The 16,449-nt window shown below is 30.3% G+C and overlaps 1 protein-coding gene across 14 annotated transcripts in view; it reads right to left on the reverse strand.

The window, feature by feature from the left end:
* The window catches only part of LOC118191624 (exocyst complex component 4-like), a 785,372-nt gene that overhangs the window by 358,937 nt on the left and 409,986 nt on the right, over nucleotides 1-16,449 (reverse strand). For 2 of the 14 annotated variants that reach the window (XM_085821095.1, XM_085821096.1), the window contains exon 1: nucleotides 15,102-15,888. The exons of 10 other annotated variants lie outside the window; for them this stretch is intronic. In XM_085821095.1, the coding sequence (XP_085677221.1) occupies nucleotides 15,102-15,390 (289 nt within the window). In that variant the 5' untranslated portion in view covers nucleotides 15,391-15,888. Of the gene's footprint in view, nucleotides 1-15,101; nucleotides 15,890-16,449 lie in introns of those variants that run through there. 2 more of the 14 variants (XM_085821094.1, XM_085821097.1) reach the window with 2 other exon arrangements.

Here is a 16,449-nt window from a genome sequence, read left to right on the forward strand (position 1 = left end):
GATTACTCTTTACGCTACTTTGCCTTATTTCATCGTAAAAATTTATATTTGAAATATATTACGAAATATTAATAAACCTATGAATGACGTTGAAATGTGTTTTAACATCATTGAACGAAAGTATATTTCTCCAATTATAGTGCAATTTTAAGACTGATAAAATGTACTGAAATTATTCAGTGTGTGTTTAAAATTATGCACCACGACGTCGCTTACAATTAAGATAACCTAGAAAGACAAAAAATGAGCCATCGACTTAACGCTTCTTTCCACGAATTTTTTCTCGTGAACAACTATTTAGGAACACGTATCGCAGTAGCTGGATATAAATTACTATTTATTCCCTTTAGTGTAAAACTTGGGTTCCGCTGCCCCACCCTTTTTTTTATCATTTTAAAATTGCCTTCCTCTTTTCCTTATAACCGTATCTTTTAAGTGTGTCGAAAATGGCCTCCAAAAGAAAAAAAGGAATAGACATTTCTGTTTATTAAATTGGCAACAGTAGTTTCAATTAAAAAAAGAGACATTTGACGTCGGCTGTAATTCTTTAAGTATCGTCTATGATTTTGTGTAGATATGCTGTGTTTTTGTAGCTACGTTTGTTTTCATGTTCGACACGTAAAAACTCATGAGAAATAAAAGTGTTTTCTACAAAAAGTAGACTTTACTGCTTGATGATTTTCTACCTCTTAAGCTCGTCCCGGATTCTGAACCTTTGGAAGATAAAAGGGTAAGTGAAACCTTTTTTCTAAATTTAAAGTTTTGAAAATGAAAATGTTTTGTTATAGTTTTTCAGCAAAGTGATATCTACTTATCACACTTCACAGAACGTACTCTTTATTTCAATTTTATAAAGATCAATTTTACAAAGACTTCAGTTTTACTCTGAGTAAGATGTGAACTCAAATCGTGCTGAAAGGGTGGAAATTTGTTTTAACATCTCCAACAATTGAACAACTAAAGTAATTTATTGGAATGATCTAACGTCAAAATACGACTTCATAAAATTATACAAAACTGAAAGATGGTATATAAGTTTACGGAAATACCTACCCAGTTCTTTCACAAATTAACAATCTTTTCATGCTTTTAAGCAATGAGACTTTTCTAATGAAACATACTATTTACGGAATACACAGCACGTTCATAAAATTTAGAATTTTTGCCATTATCAAAGGTGATCCATATATCATCAAAGAAAAAGGACGTCGGAGAATGTCCCGCTTGCTACAGCAAAATCGGCGTCAGACAGTGGCTCAGCTGACATCCCAATACAATGCAGGTGTAAGGGCAAGTATTTTGCAACACACAGTTCAGCGGACACTGTTGAATATGGGACAGCGTAGCAGATGTCCCACTCGTGTGCCTCTGTAGACCAAGCGTCATTGTCAACTACGCCTACAGTGGGCCCGGGATCATCGAGACTGAACCCTGAATAAGTGGAAGACAGTTGTCTGTCAAACACCACCACGTCGGAATATCTCGATTTTGCGTGACTGCTGCTTAAACATTTGGTACAATCTGCGTCCAGTCATCTACCAAGAACTTGTGGCATCCATGCCAAGGCGAGTTGCAGTTGTTTTGCAAGCCAAAGATCGCGGAACGCGTTATTAAGTAGGTGGTCATAATGTTTTGGCTCTTCAGTGCATGAATTCTTAAGTGATATATGAGCTGAAGAATTGTAAGCGACGAAGGCGTTTATAATTTAGTTGAACAGATAATGATTATTTTTTCTAGCATAATTATTATGTTCAAAAATAGAAGATTTTCATCACAATGCTGAGGAAGCGTCTTCAATAATGCAATGTTTACAGACACAGTTATTCAAGTTCTCCACGGATTGGAAATTTTCAGGAACACAAATAAAATGGAAGCAGTTGGAGTAAAATAAATATCAACACTTCTATCTCTAATCAGATAACAATAAGCACTGTGCAGAAGCAATAGAAATGAAAGCTTGTTTAATGCAAGATTACCACGAACCTCGATTAGAGAGACCTGAACGACTTACCGTCAATACAGTATGAATAGTGATCTCAAAGTGGCGGACCGTAGGCCGTAAAATTATGCATTTGTTGCAAATACGATACTGTAAACAGTTCAAAATTTTAGTTATTTCAAATTCGACTTTAAATTATTTTCATTACCGCTAAAAAAGAACATGAATAATGCAGCAGAAGATCTACAAATGGACCTAGCTGTCAATGCGTTTGAATTACAAAGTGTAATCAATAAAAGTGTTTTGCAAGTACCAAGATAAATATTTAGCAAATCAAAATTTAAATTTATTGAAAATACGCTTTGTTTTGTAGATAAAAATTTTCATTCTGTGCCCCGTCAGCAGTTACAGATCCTTCACTCGGCCTACATGGATTTGAGTTTGAGATCACTGCAGTATGAAACTTGAAACCTTTTATGCAAATCTCTGATCTCAAACTGTACTATCATTTGAAGCGATATTAGCTAAAAGAAACGAACGGTTTTCTAAAAATGAAAAATGATTGTTTGGACAGTTCAGTCATCTTCACCATCACACATATTAATGTCATACTGTACATAAGCAATATAACCAGTATTCCTCAACCATTGTCCCTAGGAGCTCTAATGTTCTGCTGGGATACGGCGATAAACCGTTGTGACGAGCCTAATTGTATGCAAGTATAATAGTTTTGTGTTTAATTTCATATTCGCAATTTTTACAAAACATGCACTACATATTCTTGTAAAGTTTTTGGGTATCAGTTTAGAAATTCTTGTACATTTGAAATGCAAGTACAACAGTGCCTTGATTAAGCGGAGTAATATTAGGAAGGACGTCCACGACTAATTCAAAATCACAGTTCATCCAAAGACAGTCAAAAATATAGGAAAGATATTATAATTAATAAAAAATTACTAATAAGAATTTATATGTATTTTCTAACAATTTAATCTGTTACCTAAGTTTACGTAGTTACAAAACAGTATTCAAAACAAAAAAGCATTCAAAATACTATAAATAACGAAAGAATACACACAACTAAAAATGAAAAAGTTATAAATAGCATTAAAGAACAATATTTGCAAAAGAACAATATCACTGGGTTCAAATTCAGGTAGAAAAATCGGTTCGAACTGTTTGCTCTTTGCAAAGAGTTCTCGTTTTTTAAGATCAACCATTCTTATCCTGAAAAACTCCATCTTGTCACTCAGTAGACTGTCGTCTTGCCCTTTCAAGTAATCAAGAAGGATTTTAGTAGTAAGAACTGAAACCATTAATCGTGAAATGCAAGATTAATGGATGGATCTACAACTGATTTATTTTTAGGTTTTGAGCAATTTACTTTTCATGAATAACTTAACATTGCTTAAAAATATTCCGGATTACGAACATTTGTAGATAAAAACAATGTTCGAAAATTATAACGCCATCTTCTATCATTGTTGTTTTTCCATGCTTCTTCATCTTTTTTGTATTTTTCGTAAATAATTTTGTTTAAGGCTGATGGTTTGTAATACTAATTTTTCTATCATTTTTCAGAAACAAACTAAACTCTTTTGGCAGCCCGGTTAATCCGTCCATGGTTAATTGAGGAGTATACTATACTGTAATCATAATATGCTAAGAGACATTATTATAGCGACAATATGATACGCAACTTATGATTAACGCTTACAGAAATAATGTCCGGGTTTAGCTTAACAATTAAGGTTTGTTAATATTCGCGTGAATGAAGTCCTCCATGAAGCCAATTTTGAGATGCAGGAATTAAGATTCTGCATTGTCTACATGAAAAGAAAGTTACTTTTTTTCTGTAGCTTAGCTATTAAATATATACAGTTTCCTTTGCTCACTTATGGTATTATAAATGCTTTAGGTAGGCAAAGTTTATAATATAGATAGCAAGATATCGCGAATGATGCACGGTTAAAAAATTCAGATATACTGAATTAATAAATGAAGCCAAAATCTCAACAATGAGCGTGAATTTTAATGGCATATGGTGTTGAAGGGTTTAATAAATGCCACAGGAGATACTAGCTACAAACAAGAATTCTAACCAATAAAGAATAAACAAAACTATTACATGCCTAAAGCAATAAAAAATAGTATTTTCTGAGCCTGAATGCAATCATTTAACAAACTAAAGGATTTCAAACAACTTTTTTGCCAGTTCAATTATCCGTTACTCATTTTAATGGGCATCAACGGCGCTAATGTTTCCAACTCATGGCTTGCTCATAAGCTTAGCAGCCTCTTTAAGGTATTAACAACAATCGCACTGCATAATGAACATTCCCTCTGATATTTCTTACCACATGATACACCCGGTATCGCAAACATATTGTGCAAAGCAGTAATTTCAGATACAGGCACTCAAAATGTTACTTAAGTTCTGTAACTAAGCTAAATACTAAGGTTCCAATAAATTGGTTAAAAAGCTCTATGAGTGTGTGTGGTTCCATGAAAGGAAGCACAGCAACGAAAGTATGAAATAGGCGATGAACATGTTTCGTGAACGAGGTAAGAAGCCTCCAAGCAGTCACAGTGGGAAAGAAAGCTTTGAGAGGGAATAACTGAAGAACATATCTTTGGTCCGTGTACTTGCTTAGATTACATGACCCAGGTTACTTATCTGAAGATGCTGAATTATGGTTATCTTCCACAACTGCAGAATCGGGGCATCAAAGAAATAGTTGTTAATCAACACGATATGGCTACCGCCTATTTCGCATTTGCTGTTCAAGAAAGACTGAATGAATTGTTAATCAACATGATATGCACAAAATTATTAACTGCCAGTTGTTTGTTAATAATTCACCTCTGTGAAATACATAATATGTATTAAAAGTTAATTTTTATCTGGCAAATGTATAGGACATGGGTCCCCAAACTCACCAGCTCCTTATCCTTGGACGTTTCGAAGTCCGAACCTTGATACCAGAAAATGCTTTTGGGGGATCATTAAAACATACGTCAAGAAGAAGCGATACGTGGACAATGACGCTCTGCGGTTCAGCTCGAAGCCTTCCAGCATGTAGCAACTGCTAAAGTGGATGAGTAAGAGAACATTCAGGCATATTAAGCCTATGCAGGGGTAATGGTGAGGCAGATACGGATGTTTTGTACAAATAACTGTAAATGTTATTAAAGTTACAATGAATAACTGCACGTGTGAAAGGACTCTTGGGCTATTTGGTACATACCCAAGTTCAGCTCACCTTGATTCTAAACAGTTTTTATTTATATAAACAATCTCTTAATAAAACCGAGATTTCTTTTGTTTTTCTTTGACTTTGATTTGTCTTCGAATGCGTCTCATTGTATTTTCTTCAGAAACTACAAAAGAATATGACATTTTCGCTAAAACTGAATTAATGAAGAAACAAAACTCTTTCTTTTAATAATTAAAACAGAAGAAAAATCGATTTTTATGTCAGACCTTTGGACAGAGGTTAGAGGGATGGCTTAATACTTTATTTTAGAAAAATCTCAAATTATATTTATTTGTACGTTTATTCTGATATTTCCTTCCAGCAGCACTTTCTTTCTTAATATGTAAACGAGGTATTAAATTGAAAGTCTTGTTCATAAGACTAAGTTATACAACTATTTTTAAATTGCTGTAATTTTTTAAAAGCGTCTATTTTTTTTCTTTAAATGAATTAATGATAACCAACAAGTAGCAGACATTTAAAAAAACTGAATGGAAGTACAACAATACTAGGTTTGAGATGATTTTTATATCGTTTAAAAACATGATGCAAAAATTTCAAGTAAATTACATAATGTTACACAAAGGTTGCTAGACACCAAGATTCTTATATTCATATTGATAAATATTTAATTAGAAAAAATCAAAGACATTATAGTTCTGTTCATAAAAGACTGATTTGTTTTTACTTATTATTAGTATAACATTAAGAACTGGCCGTTATTTATCAATATTAAGCAGAAAATTATGAACTACCAGCTGTTTGTTAACAATTCGCCTCTGTGAAATACATAATATCCAGTTAAAGTTTGCAAAGTTTTTGAGATATTTCGCCAAAATTAGATCTTATTACGAAAGAAAGCCTCCTTTCCTAGAAAAAGAACTACTGAATAAGATTTTTAATTTACTCTACAGTATACATTTCTTTTAGCACACTAACATAAAAAAGCCATTCCATGCACAATTTGTAATGCGCTTAGAGTTAATTTTAATGACGCGTGGAATTTAACTTCTAATCGCAGGAATCAAGTCTCAAAAAATAACTAAAAAAAAAGGCATTCAGCTAAAAAATTATTAAATAACGCACAGCTTCTTATGCAACAGATTTCTACGTCGCTTATATAAATACTCCTTTAAAGAGAAAAGACAAAGATAAAATTTATTTCAGAATTTAAACATTTCACTTCTAAAAAAAACCTACGAAACTGACTACTTTTATACAGTATGTTTTGATTTAAACTATAGTCTTAATATATAAGGAAAAATAGTTTTAAGTCTTTTACGTAGGTGGCAACATTATTATTCAGTCAAAATAAGAATTTATACGTATTTTATAATTTCCAAATTTTTTACTATATGTTTTAGTCCAAAAAAAGTACATTATAAAACGTAGTTTATTTATAAGTTGTGTGGAACAAATTAGGAAAATCTTGGATTTTGAAAATTTTCTAAGTATGAAAGAAAAAACTGAATTAATAATTCAGATATTTATCCCATAAAGAACACTATACAGTTTTAAGAACAATATACCATCTAAATAAAAGTTAGAAGGCATTCGTAAATTATAGCAAAATTTTTGTTTAACATTTTATTGCTATTATTGTTTTTTGAAATATAGTAAAAAGTACGAAAAATACAAAGATTTAAATTAAACGCTTGTTGGTCAACTCTTTCATTTTCAAGAAAATACAAATTTTTTTTGGATAACCTAGCACATTTTACTGACATTCCACACTGCATTGTTATCTTGAACTCATAGATATGTAGTAAAAAAGTAAAACAACTCTTTTTATAAATTTTTCAGCGTTGACAGATATGTATATTACGAAGTGAGAAATAATAATCAAAGCATTACTTCCACTTCACTGAACTTCAATAAAAACACATACCGGTAGTATTTTTCTTCTTAGCAGAGAATAATGATTTTCAAGAATGAAAATAGCATACTTATTTACATATCTAAGTTATCGTGATACCATTTAGAGTTAAAAGAACCAGGTATGACTATCGTACTTTTAATACATAAATTATAATGATAAAAAATTTTAAAATGTAAAAATATAGCTTTGAGAAATCTGAAAGCTTTTAGATTTTATACTATGCCCAAACGGGCGTTTTCTTCATTTGCAGACACATACATGTTTCAAGCGCATTTGGGCTAGCGCCACTTTGGGCAAAAAATATTTAAAAACAGCATATCTTTAGAATTTATGATAGGTAGTCTCACGTGCTGCAGATAAAAATGTTTTATTCCCTACAGTTTTGCCACTTCTTCCTTTAAAATTGCTGAGCTTTTTAATTAAAAATTCGTTAAAGTTTTACAAAATATGAAATAGACAATAAAACAAATTCCAAATTCGGGCTTCAGGTGCCCGTGTTCGGGTGGAGGACTATGTTATTCAAAATTTGATGACTAATTTTTTTCAAAATATGTTATTCAAAATTTGATGACGATTGAGTACTGTTGTTTTTTCACAATGCCAGAAACATACACACATTCACGCAGAACAATTTGAAAAGTGATGCATCGCATTTAAGTGATTCAACGTAAAGTGCCGTTTCAAGACTAATAGCCATTCTGGGCTAACGTTCCTTTGGGCTAATAATTACTTGAGCCAATTCAGTAAGTATTTATATAAATATTCTTCTTATAAATAGATTCTGATATCAGATTATATTCAAAATATTTTACATTATTTTTTAAAAGTAACAAAAATTAGCAACAACAAGCAGTCATTATAAACTTACAATTCATCATGACATTAATAAAAAACCACGCATTATTCTGGAATCATATTATTATAGTGATACTTTTATAATAACTTAAAAGAAGTAAAGGTAAAGAAAACAATTCTGTTCTACTATTATCTTTAATTATAAAATTTCAAATAAGCAAGCTATTTCAAAAGTATGATTAACTTCTGATTTCTAATAGATACTTAAAAAGTTATATACTTTTCTTAAAATTAGCCCCACAAAAAATCTACTAATTTCCCAACAAATTACATCTTACCACTTTCTTCTTATACTTCTAATCTGCAATATTACTAGAAACAGCAAACAAGAATCCCTTCTAATTAGTTTTCAAAAATCTGCTAATCACGAAATTCAAGATGTACAGCAAAACAAACAAAGAAAACAGAAAATAAAAAGCAATTGCTTTTGCACAGGAAATAAAATATTCAAGCAGCGCACAGAAGTCTAAATATCAAATGGGAGTTTCACTAAAATTCATAGAATAAATGATATTTTAAAAAAGAAATTCGAAACTTTTTCAGTGAATAATGAAGGTTTATAAACAAATGGTCTCACTTTTTACAGTCTATTAAACAATTAAACAAAATTAGAAACTTCGCAAATCTCTATATTTATTAACTGCCTTTTTGATATAATCGTGGATATCTAAAATTATTGGAAGGAACATCAACCATATTAGCTCCAAAATTCATATTTTAGGTAATAGAAATAAATAGTGTTAATAATTTATTGTAATTAGTAAAAAATTGACCTGAATATTGTGACACGCTTCATATGTAAAAGAATTCTCTATTTCACAACTGTTCAGCAAAGGAGAAAACGGTTTGCTGAACACATTCTAAAAAATGATGATTACATGACATAAATATCATACTTAAAAAATAATAAATTAATTAAAAATAAAATAAAATAAGTAAACATAGAAAGTCTCCAATTATATTAATCCCATTTATCCGGATCGCTTGTTGTTAAGGATCCGGATCGCTTTCAAGTTAATTAAGATTCAGCCTTTTGCTAATTTACTTACATATTTTAAATTTTTTATTAAAAGTAATACAAAAGTTTTATTATTACTTTACCCCAATTTACATTATTTACTTACATACCATTATATTATATAAAGAATACATTAGCTTTAATTTTAATAGACCAGAAATACGTTACGTGTTTTGTTTTACTAAAATAAATACCTTTTTTAACTATTTAAAAATAATAATATAATGTGCTTAGTTTTAAAGGTCTACTCACATAAAAAAATTCAAGATGTAAAGTAAATTTCATTGTTCTCTTTTACTTGAAATATAAATAGGTTATACAGATTTAAAAATTATACAGATAGGTTTATACAGATTTTTTAAGAAAAGCTAATTTTTTATTTCTGTCCAAAAAGAATATGCTTTACATTTTGTTTTGCAGGAAAAAAAATATTTCATTTTTTTAGTTCTATAACTTTCGCCAACAGAAAAAATAACAAACGAAGAAGCAAAATTCTTACTCTACATCTGAACAGATAAATATATGGTATATAATAAAAGGAAAACCCAACCACTCATTTTCCAGTTATCTGAGAAAGCGGTAGTTCTTTTAGTCGGGAGAACTTTAGTTCTATTGCACGTTTCCTTTTCATGTGAGAGTTAAGGATTCAAAATATTAATTAATTTAATAATTTATTTTATTCTACGCTTATATAACAGATATCCAGAAATACATCTCTAGAAAGAAGAACCGTCATCTTATATTCTGGCTTTTATGATAATTCTAATCTGAAATAAAAGCATGAATAATTGCTAGATGTTTCCATTTCACTTTCACGAATGTACGGCAATGTAAATGGTATATTTTCACTTTTGTTAGCGTAAAGTTTCAACGCATCAAAAATATAAACTTATCCAAATAATTAGTACTTATTATATTACCAGACAAATTAGTATTTATTATATTACAAGAAAACCAGAAGTACTCAACTTTCACACATTTTAAAGTAATGAAGGTTCAACACTAAGTAGCTTATCAAAATATTTTAATTAACTTCTCCGCAATAAAATCTAATTAAAATTTGACTTTACTGTAACCTAAATTTTATCTTTATTTCAATGAACTATTATTCTACTGAAAAAAAGAATCGGATTCACTTTATAAAGTGTACTACTAATTCTATTTGGATTAGTATACTTTATCTTATTTATTCAAATAAATCTATTACGGATTAGAAATACTTTATTTTATTTATTCTAATAAATTCATTTATTCTAAAAATTCTGAACCTTTAAATTTAAATAAAAATGCACATTTTAATTTACATTAATTTAATTTCCTTACCATCTAATACGTCAGTAGCCACTGTAGAACGTTTAGAATTTAATGCATCGTAGAACATACACTTCATCTTAACTACGAAAATTCTTTAATAAAAATTCGAAACCTTATTAAAACTGTTAGAAAACTGTTATTAATATCAAAATATCTCTATTTTTTAATTTAAGCTTTTTTTAACTAATCAGGTATTTTTTAAATAATACGAAAGTATAAATATATGTTAGGAAAATAGTTCATTGGAGAGAACTACCTTAATACAGAGAAGAATTTTAAGTAAACTGCAAATTTCTTAAAATTCTACTACTATGATATATTATAAAACATTTGTAACCTGTAAATCTGTAAATATACTGGAAATACTGGAAAAAAGTGTAGAAAGTCTTTAAATTAATTATGTTTTAGATTTTAAGCAATAACTCATTTATTTCGCTTATGACGTGAAAGGAATTGATTAATTTATTACATTGGAAAGATAATGCATTCTAATTCATTGCATACCTATATATATTCATTGCATACCTATGAGCACATCTTTGTTTTTAAGAGAACGAAAATGTAAGAGATAAATGTTGGTGTCTTCAAATGGAAATAATGCAATACAGAAATAGTATTTATAACTTTCTTCTCAACAGATGGCAACCCAACACAAAAATAAAAATGTGCAGTTCTAAGTTATAAATTAATCTGGCATAAATTTGTCATTCCTTCTTAAACCACAGATTTTCCTTTTCGATTGAAATTTATACTTCTTTATTGCTTATTAATTCTAATGTTAATAAAAATCAGTCCTTTAGTCATAATAAAAATTCAAAAGGAACGTCGTAAGCCTATTTTTTATTCTTTAAACCGATGCTACTAGGCATTTCTTCATCAATGCTCGAAAAACTGAGAAAACAACGATTTACTTATTTTGTTTTCCTGTTTCCTGTTTCATCTTAGAGCGGGCTTATATTTATAATAACTTAATAAAAATTTTTATTCAGATAGTTATGAATGACCCTATTTACTTCCTTCGACATTTATCACAGTAATTTTCTTCTTCTCTAAAATAACTGTACTGCTATCTTTTATTGATCGAGAGAATTTGAATTTACATAATACATTAGTACAACCTTTATGTAAAAAAGCCTTCTTCGAAGAACATAAATCTTGAACATGATGTTACTACTGTTAATCTTGAATCCAAACATCTTTAGTACAGATTTCCTATCAAATTTCCAAACTTATGAGTGTTACCAATATAATAGCATTTTAAGTTACCTTTCAAATTAATTTGAAATGAAAATTACTCAATAACAAACGAACGTACTTACTATATAAGTGTTATTTTTATCATTATGTCATTTTAATCACATTTTTAACTAAAATAATTTAATTTATATGCACTAAAAAGTTGTATTAAACTTTTACCTCATCAGTTCATATAAGACATTACGGTGTGAGAAACTTGGCTAAAAATTATAGTTTTAAGATGTTTTATAGAAAACTGAGAGAATTTATATACCCTTGAAAGCGAAGAATGAAAAAAGATTTAAAAGTCATTACATAATTTTTGTTCAGTCATAAATTTCAATATTTTTTACTGCCATAAAATATAGCTGACAGCTGCTCTAATTCCCAATGTCTGCCCTTTTATCAGGCATTGCTTTTATAATCCTCAGTACATATGAAAAAATAAACAACTGAATTGTCATGATTCCATAAATTGTTTGCCAAGCAAACGGACATAAAATAGTAGGGACTTCATTATGGAATAGATTATTTGCCTCTATAATTAGTTTAAATTATTAATAGTTAAAAATCTAATTCCATTCTGTGAACAAGGGTGCAAAATAGGATTTATACTGTTAAGGTTGAGTACTGTTTTAACTGCTCAAAAAATACAGAATCGTTCATTTAAATTTGAAAGGTATCAAAAACTGACTTTTGTTTAGATAATACGTAATTATATAACGCTTTGATTCCAGTGTGAGTATACACGAAGCAATAACTAGGAGCGGAAATAAATTCTTACATTCTTTATAAATAGTGAAAAAGAAGTAAAATTAGCAAAAATTCATGCTGAAATTTCCTTTGAAACACAATACATCAATACTTTTTATTTTGATCCACACATATAAGTATATAGATTTTATAATACTTCTGATTTTATTTTGCATAAATATTTCTATTTTTTTATGCATTTTTGCGATTTTCCATGATCCTCTGAAAAAGATGACTATTTTGAAGAAAAATATCTTAGCAATGCTTTCTTCAAGAACTCGAAATAAATACATTTATTCTCCTCTTGTACATTAATTAAAAATATTTACTCAAGGTAATGTAAACGATGGTAATGTAACCTCCATGGTAATGTAAAAATATTTATATAAATTTCGCAGAAAGAAACCGGACTTCAATAAACAGATACACAAGTTTATAGAGAACGCTTTTTAGGACGGCTTATATAAAGTAATATTAGTAAATTTTATATAAAGTAATTTTAATAAATTTTATATAAAGTAATTTTAGTACATTTTATCGGTGGGATATTTTGCTCGTTGTAAAAGTGAAAACGATGAATATGAAACAGTATATAATGCACATTACAATCTACTTTGCAAAGAAATAATGACTATAACAAACATTCGAATTTAGATTCGAACTAAATGAACATATGTATTCTATGAATAAAACTTTGGGCTTTCTGTGTGTTAAAAGTTCACTAAGAAAACTTACAATACATTTTATATTGGCTTAAAGAAATAATTAAGAAACTGTAGCGCTTGTTTACAGAAGATACAATTTAATAGCAGAGAACTTGCTACATTAATTTTACATATTTCATCAAACGCATTAATTCTATTAAAATAACCCAAATTAAAATAATAATTTCAAAATTTCCATTAACATCGATCTGTCAATGTATACTGCACTCGTACAAGTAATTATTTTATCTTTTCCAGCTGATATACACATAAATATTGCATTCCTAAATCTTGTAAGCGGTATGTTAAGCCTCAAAATGGATATTTAAAATGATGATATACACCTTATGTCAAACTATCTTCGGCTACTTGATGCAGAGCTATATCTAAAGAAATTCATATAATACTATAAACAAGGTTTCGATATCATATCATTCTCTTCGTCATCCTAATTAAATCACCAAATTACGACATATTTTAGAAGAATTAACACTGGCTTTCTAATTAATTTTTAAAATTCTAAAGTCGGTACACAAAAGTGAGAAATCGTAGTTTATGAAAGGAAAAAATTATGAGTTATAGTAAAATCTAAGCTACCGTAAATATAAGACTACACTTAACAGACTGCAAACAAAAATTTATATAATTCTTTCATACAAACGCAAGGTAACTTAATGACTATCTATTTTTACTTGATGTCATCATGAACTTTAAAATATAAAATATTAAACATCTGTGGAACAACTCATAGATATTAATATATTGCTTGCTATTCCTTATCCTTATAAAAAAATGTTGAAACGTAATTTCATAATGTTCTCTGAGCTACCATTATTTACTTTCTTGTCATATTTTAAAATATTCCATAGGAAGTTTACATTGAACGTACATTATTTTATGGGGCAGGACGTGATGTTTTGCACACATACAATATTCAAATCAAAAATAATTTCATTTGACATTCAAGAACAGCTTTTCAAGAGTGAATTATTCATGAAATATCCAGACTATTTGCAAATTAATATTAAAGCTACAGCGCTAGAAGCAGAGGCGGTTTTCTGAATTTAAAACAAAGGCTGCTGAGTACAATAAATAATATTAATTTAAAATTCATGCGTTTGCTATAAAAATTCATCACATGTCTGATTATGTAAGAAAAGAAGCATCTTCTTACAATTACTCCCTTAAAATCTTCAATATATATGAGTATGTGTGGACATATATTCACAGTACTCAGTTCAACTGCAGAAGTTCGTAAGAACAAAAAAACTGCCATAAAAAGGAAACTTCCTACAAAAAAAGAAGAAAATATATTTTCCAAATTTTTATCCTAAGAAAACATCCTTCGGCAACAACATTTTAACCAAAAACAAAACAACCCTTTCTCGGCATTCTTTCTTTCAAAGACAACGAGAAAACCAGATTAGAAGAAAACACCATTTTCCATTTTATGTCCTCCGTTTTAAAACAACTACAACCCTTTAACCCTTCTTTCCCGAAATTGCGAACTTCCTCGCTGGAGAATGTCAGCATTTTTAATGGCAGCCACTCCGCCTAATCAATAATCAATACCGAGAGCTAGTGGAAAAACTCCCCGTCTAAACCCTTTGAGCACCGAAAAAGAAGCATGCATCAGAATCCAGAAACAAAAATAACCGACCGGGTGGTGGGGGGAAAAAACATGGCCGTCGGGGGAAGTAGAATGTTAAAAAAAACGGGCTAAAAAATGGCGGAACGCGGATCGAAATGGAAAGAGGAAGAAGACGGTGCCTGAATTAAAATTCATTAACAGAGCAGTAGTTTTAAAAAGCGGGCGAAGGAAGAAGAAGCCGCCATTACGCCTTTTAGAACGAGATCGCTCTCGCAACCCTTTGAGCACGGTATTTTCAATCCTTTGATGCCAAAAGCATGCCGAACATGTGCACGCATTTTTTAACAGAACGCTGCCCATTCTACGGTGATATTTAATATTTTAACATACAATATAAAGGCAGGAATGATACAACACAACGTAACTCTTTAAAATTTAGCACTTTTTAAAAGAAGGGTTAAAAGAGGAGTGCGAGAGAACGGGAGGGTAAGAAAGAAGGGAAGGGAAAAAAAAAGTCCCCGTATCTAGGAGGGGCAAAAAAACAACTAAACTCACCATGGTGATGGTGTTGTTGATATTGCTGTTGTTGATGGTGCTGTTGAGGCGGTGGTGGCGGCGGAGGTAACGGCGGTAGGGTCGGGTAGTGGAAGTTGTTGTTGTTCTGCGGCGGGTGCGGTGGCGGCGGCGGCGGCGGCTGCTGAAGCGGCGGCCGGTATTTTGGCTGTTCGAGGAAAGTCTTGAGTTTTTGCAGGGAAATAACGGAGATGGAACAACCAAGAGCGGAACGCGGTTGCATCTTTTCCGTCGGCGAAATCGATGTTATGGAAGAACTGTCATGGCGCATCTGTGCGTATACTTTTCTTCTCTGTTCGGCTGCTGCTTTGCTTTTCCCACTCCTCCCTCTGTTTTGTGCGGGGCGAAAGAGGTAAGGAGAGTCGAGCACATGCACGCACACACACACACACACTCGCGCTTTCGACCGTTAATTACTTTGCTGGAGCACACCAATTTCCGCGCAGCATCAAAGGGTTAACTCTCGTCGTCACGTGACTCGCCGTCACACATACACACATACGACGACTTAACGGGCATCGTTCTACCACTCTTCATCTGCATTCTCTTTTTAGCTCCATTTTTCTTTTTCGGTTTTTTTTCCTCCTCTTTTTTTTTTCTCCTCCTTTTTTTTATTTTTTAGTTTTTTTTATTTTGGTCATCCTTTTTTTTTCTCTCTCTTTAGGTTAGATATTTTTTTGTTCATAAAATTTTTACTTTTTTTCAAACGAAGGATTTTTTTTTCTTATACTGATCTTAAGAAATTTTTTCTACAAAAGCATCTTAGAATATTCAAACTAAATGAAGGGGGAAAATTGGTGTTTATTTTTTACTTTGTTTTAAGCCAGAAATATCTATTGTAGTTAAAAATGTTTTTGCCACTAACATAATTACTCTTTTTTTTCCATCACTATAGTAAAAAAATATTCCGGGAAACCTTGAAATCAAGAATGAAATAAATCCAAACCTTACATCTAGAAAATTTATTTAACGTTATGAAAAAAAAATTGTATGCTGAAGTTATTTAACAAAAGCAAAAAGCTTAAGTAATGAAGGGAAAAATACTGAAATCTTTAAAAACTGTTTTAAAAAGATATTTAATGAATAACTTTATTAATTAAATAAATTTAATTAAAATAACTAATAAATAATACGAAAGAAATTACTCATGAAAGCAATATGTAATGATTTACAAACATACTTTTAGTATGGTGAAATGATTACATAAAATAATACTGAAATAAAAAGACTCACTGTTTGGGAATTCTCCAAATAATAATTGAAGTTCAAACACCAAATAAAACGTCTAATATTAGTAAAATAATTTTTGTCTATTAAATTAACATTTTAG

The sequence above is a fragment of the Stegodyphus dumicola genome, chromosome 7 (assembly GCF_044657685.1).
Source record: "Stegodyphus dumicola isolate Sdum_Otavi_A_Nest chromosome 7, ASM4465768v1".
NCBI classification, from domain to species: domain Eukaryota; kingdom Metazoa; phylum Arthropoda; class Arachnida; order Araneae; family Eresidae; genus Stegodyphus; species Stegodyphus dumicola.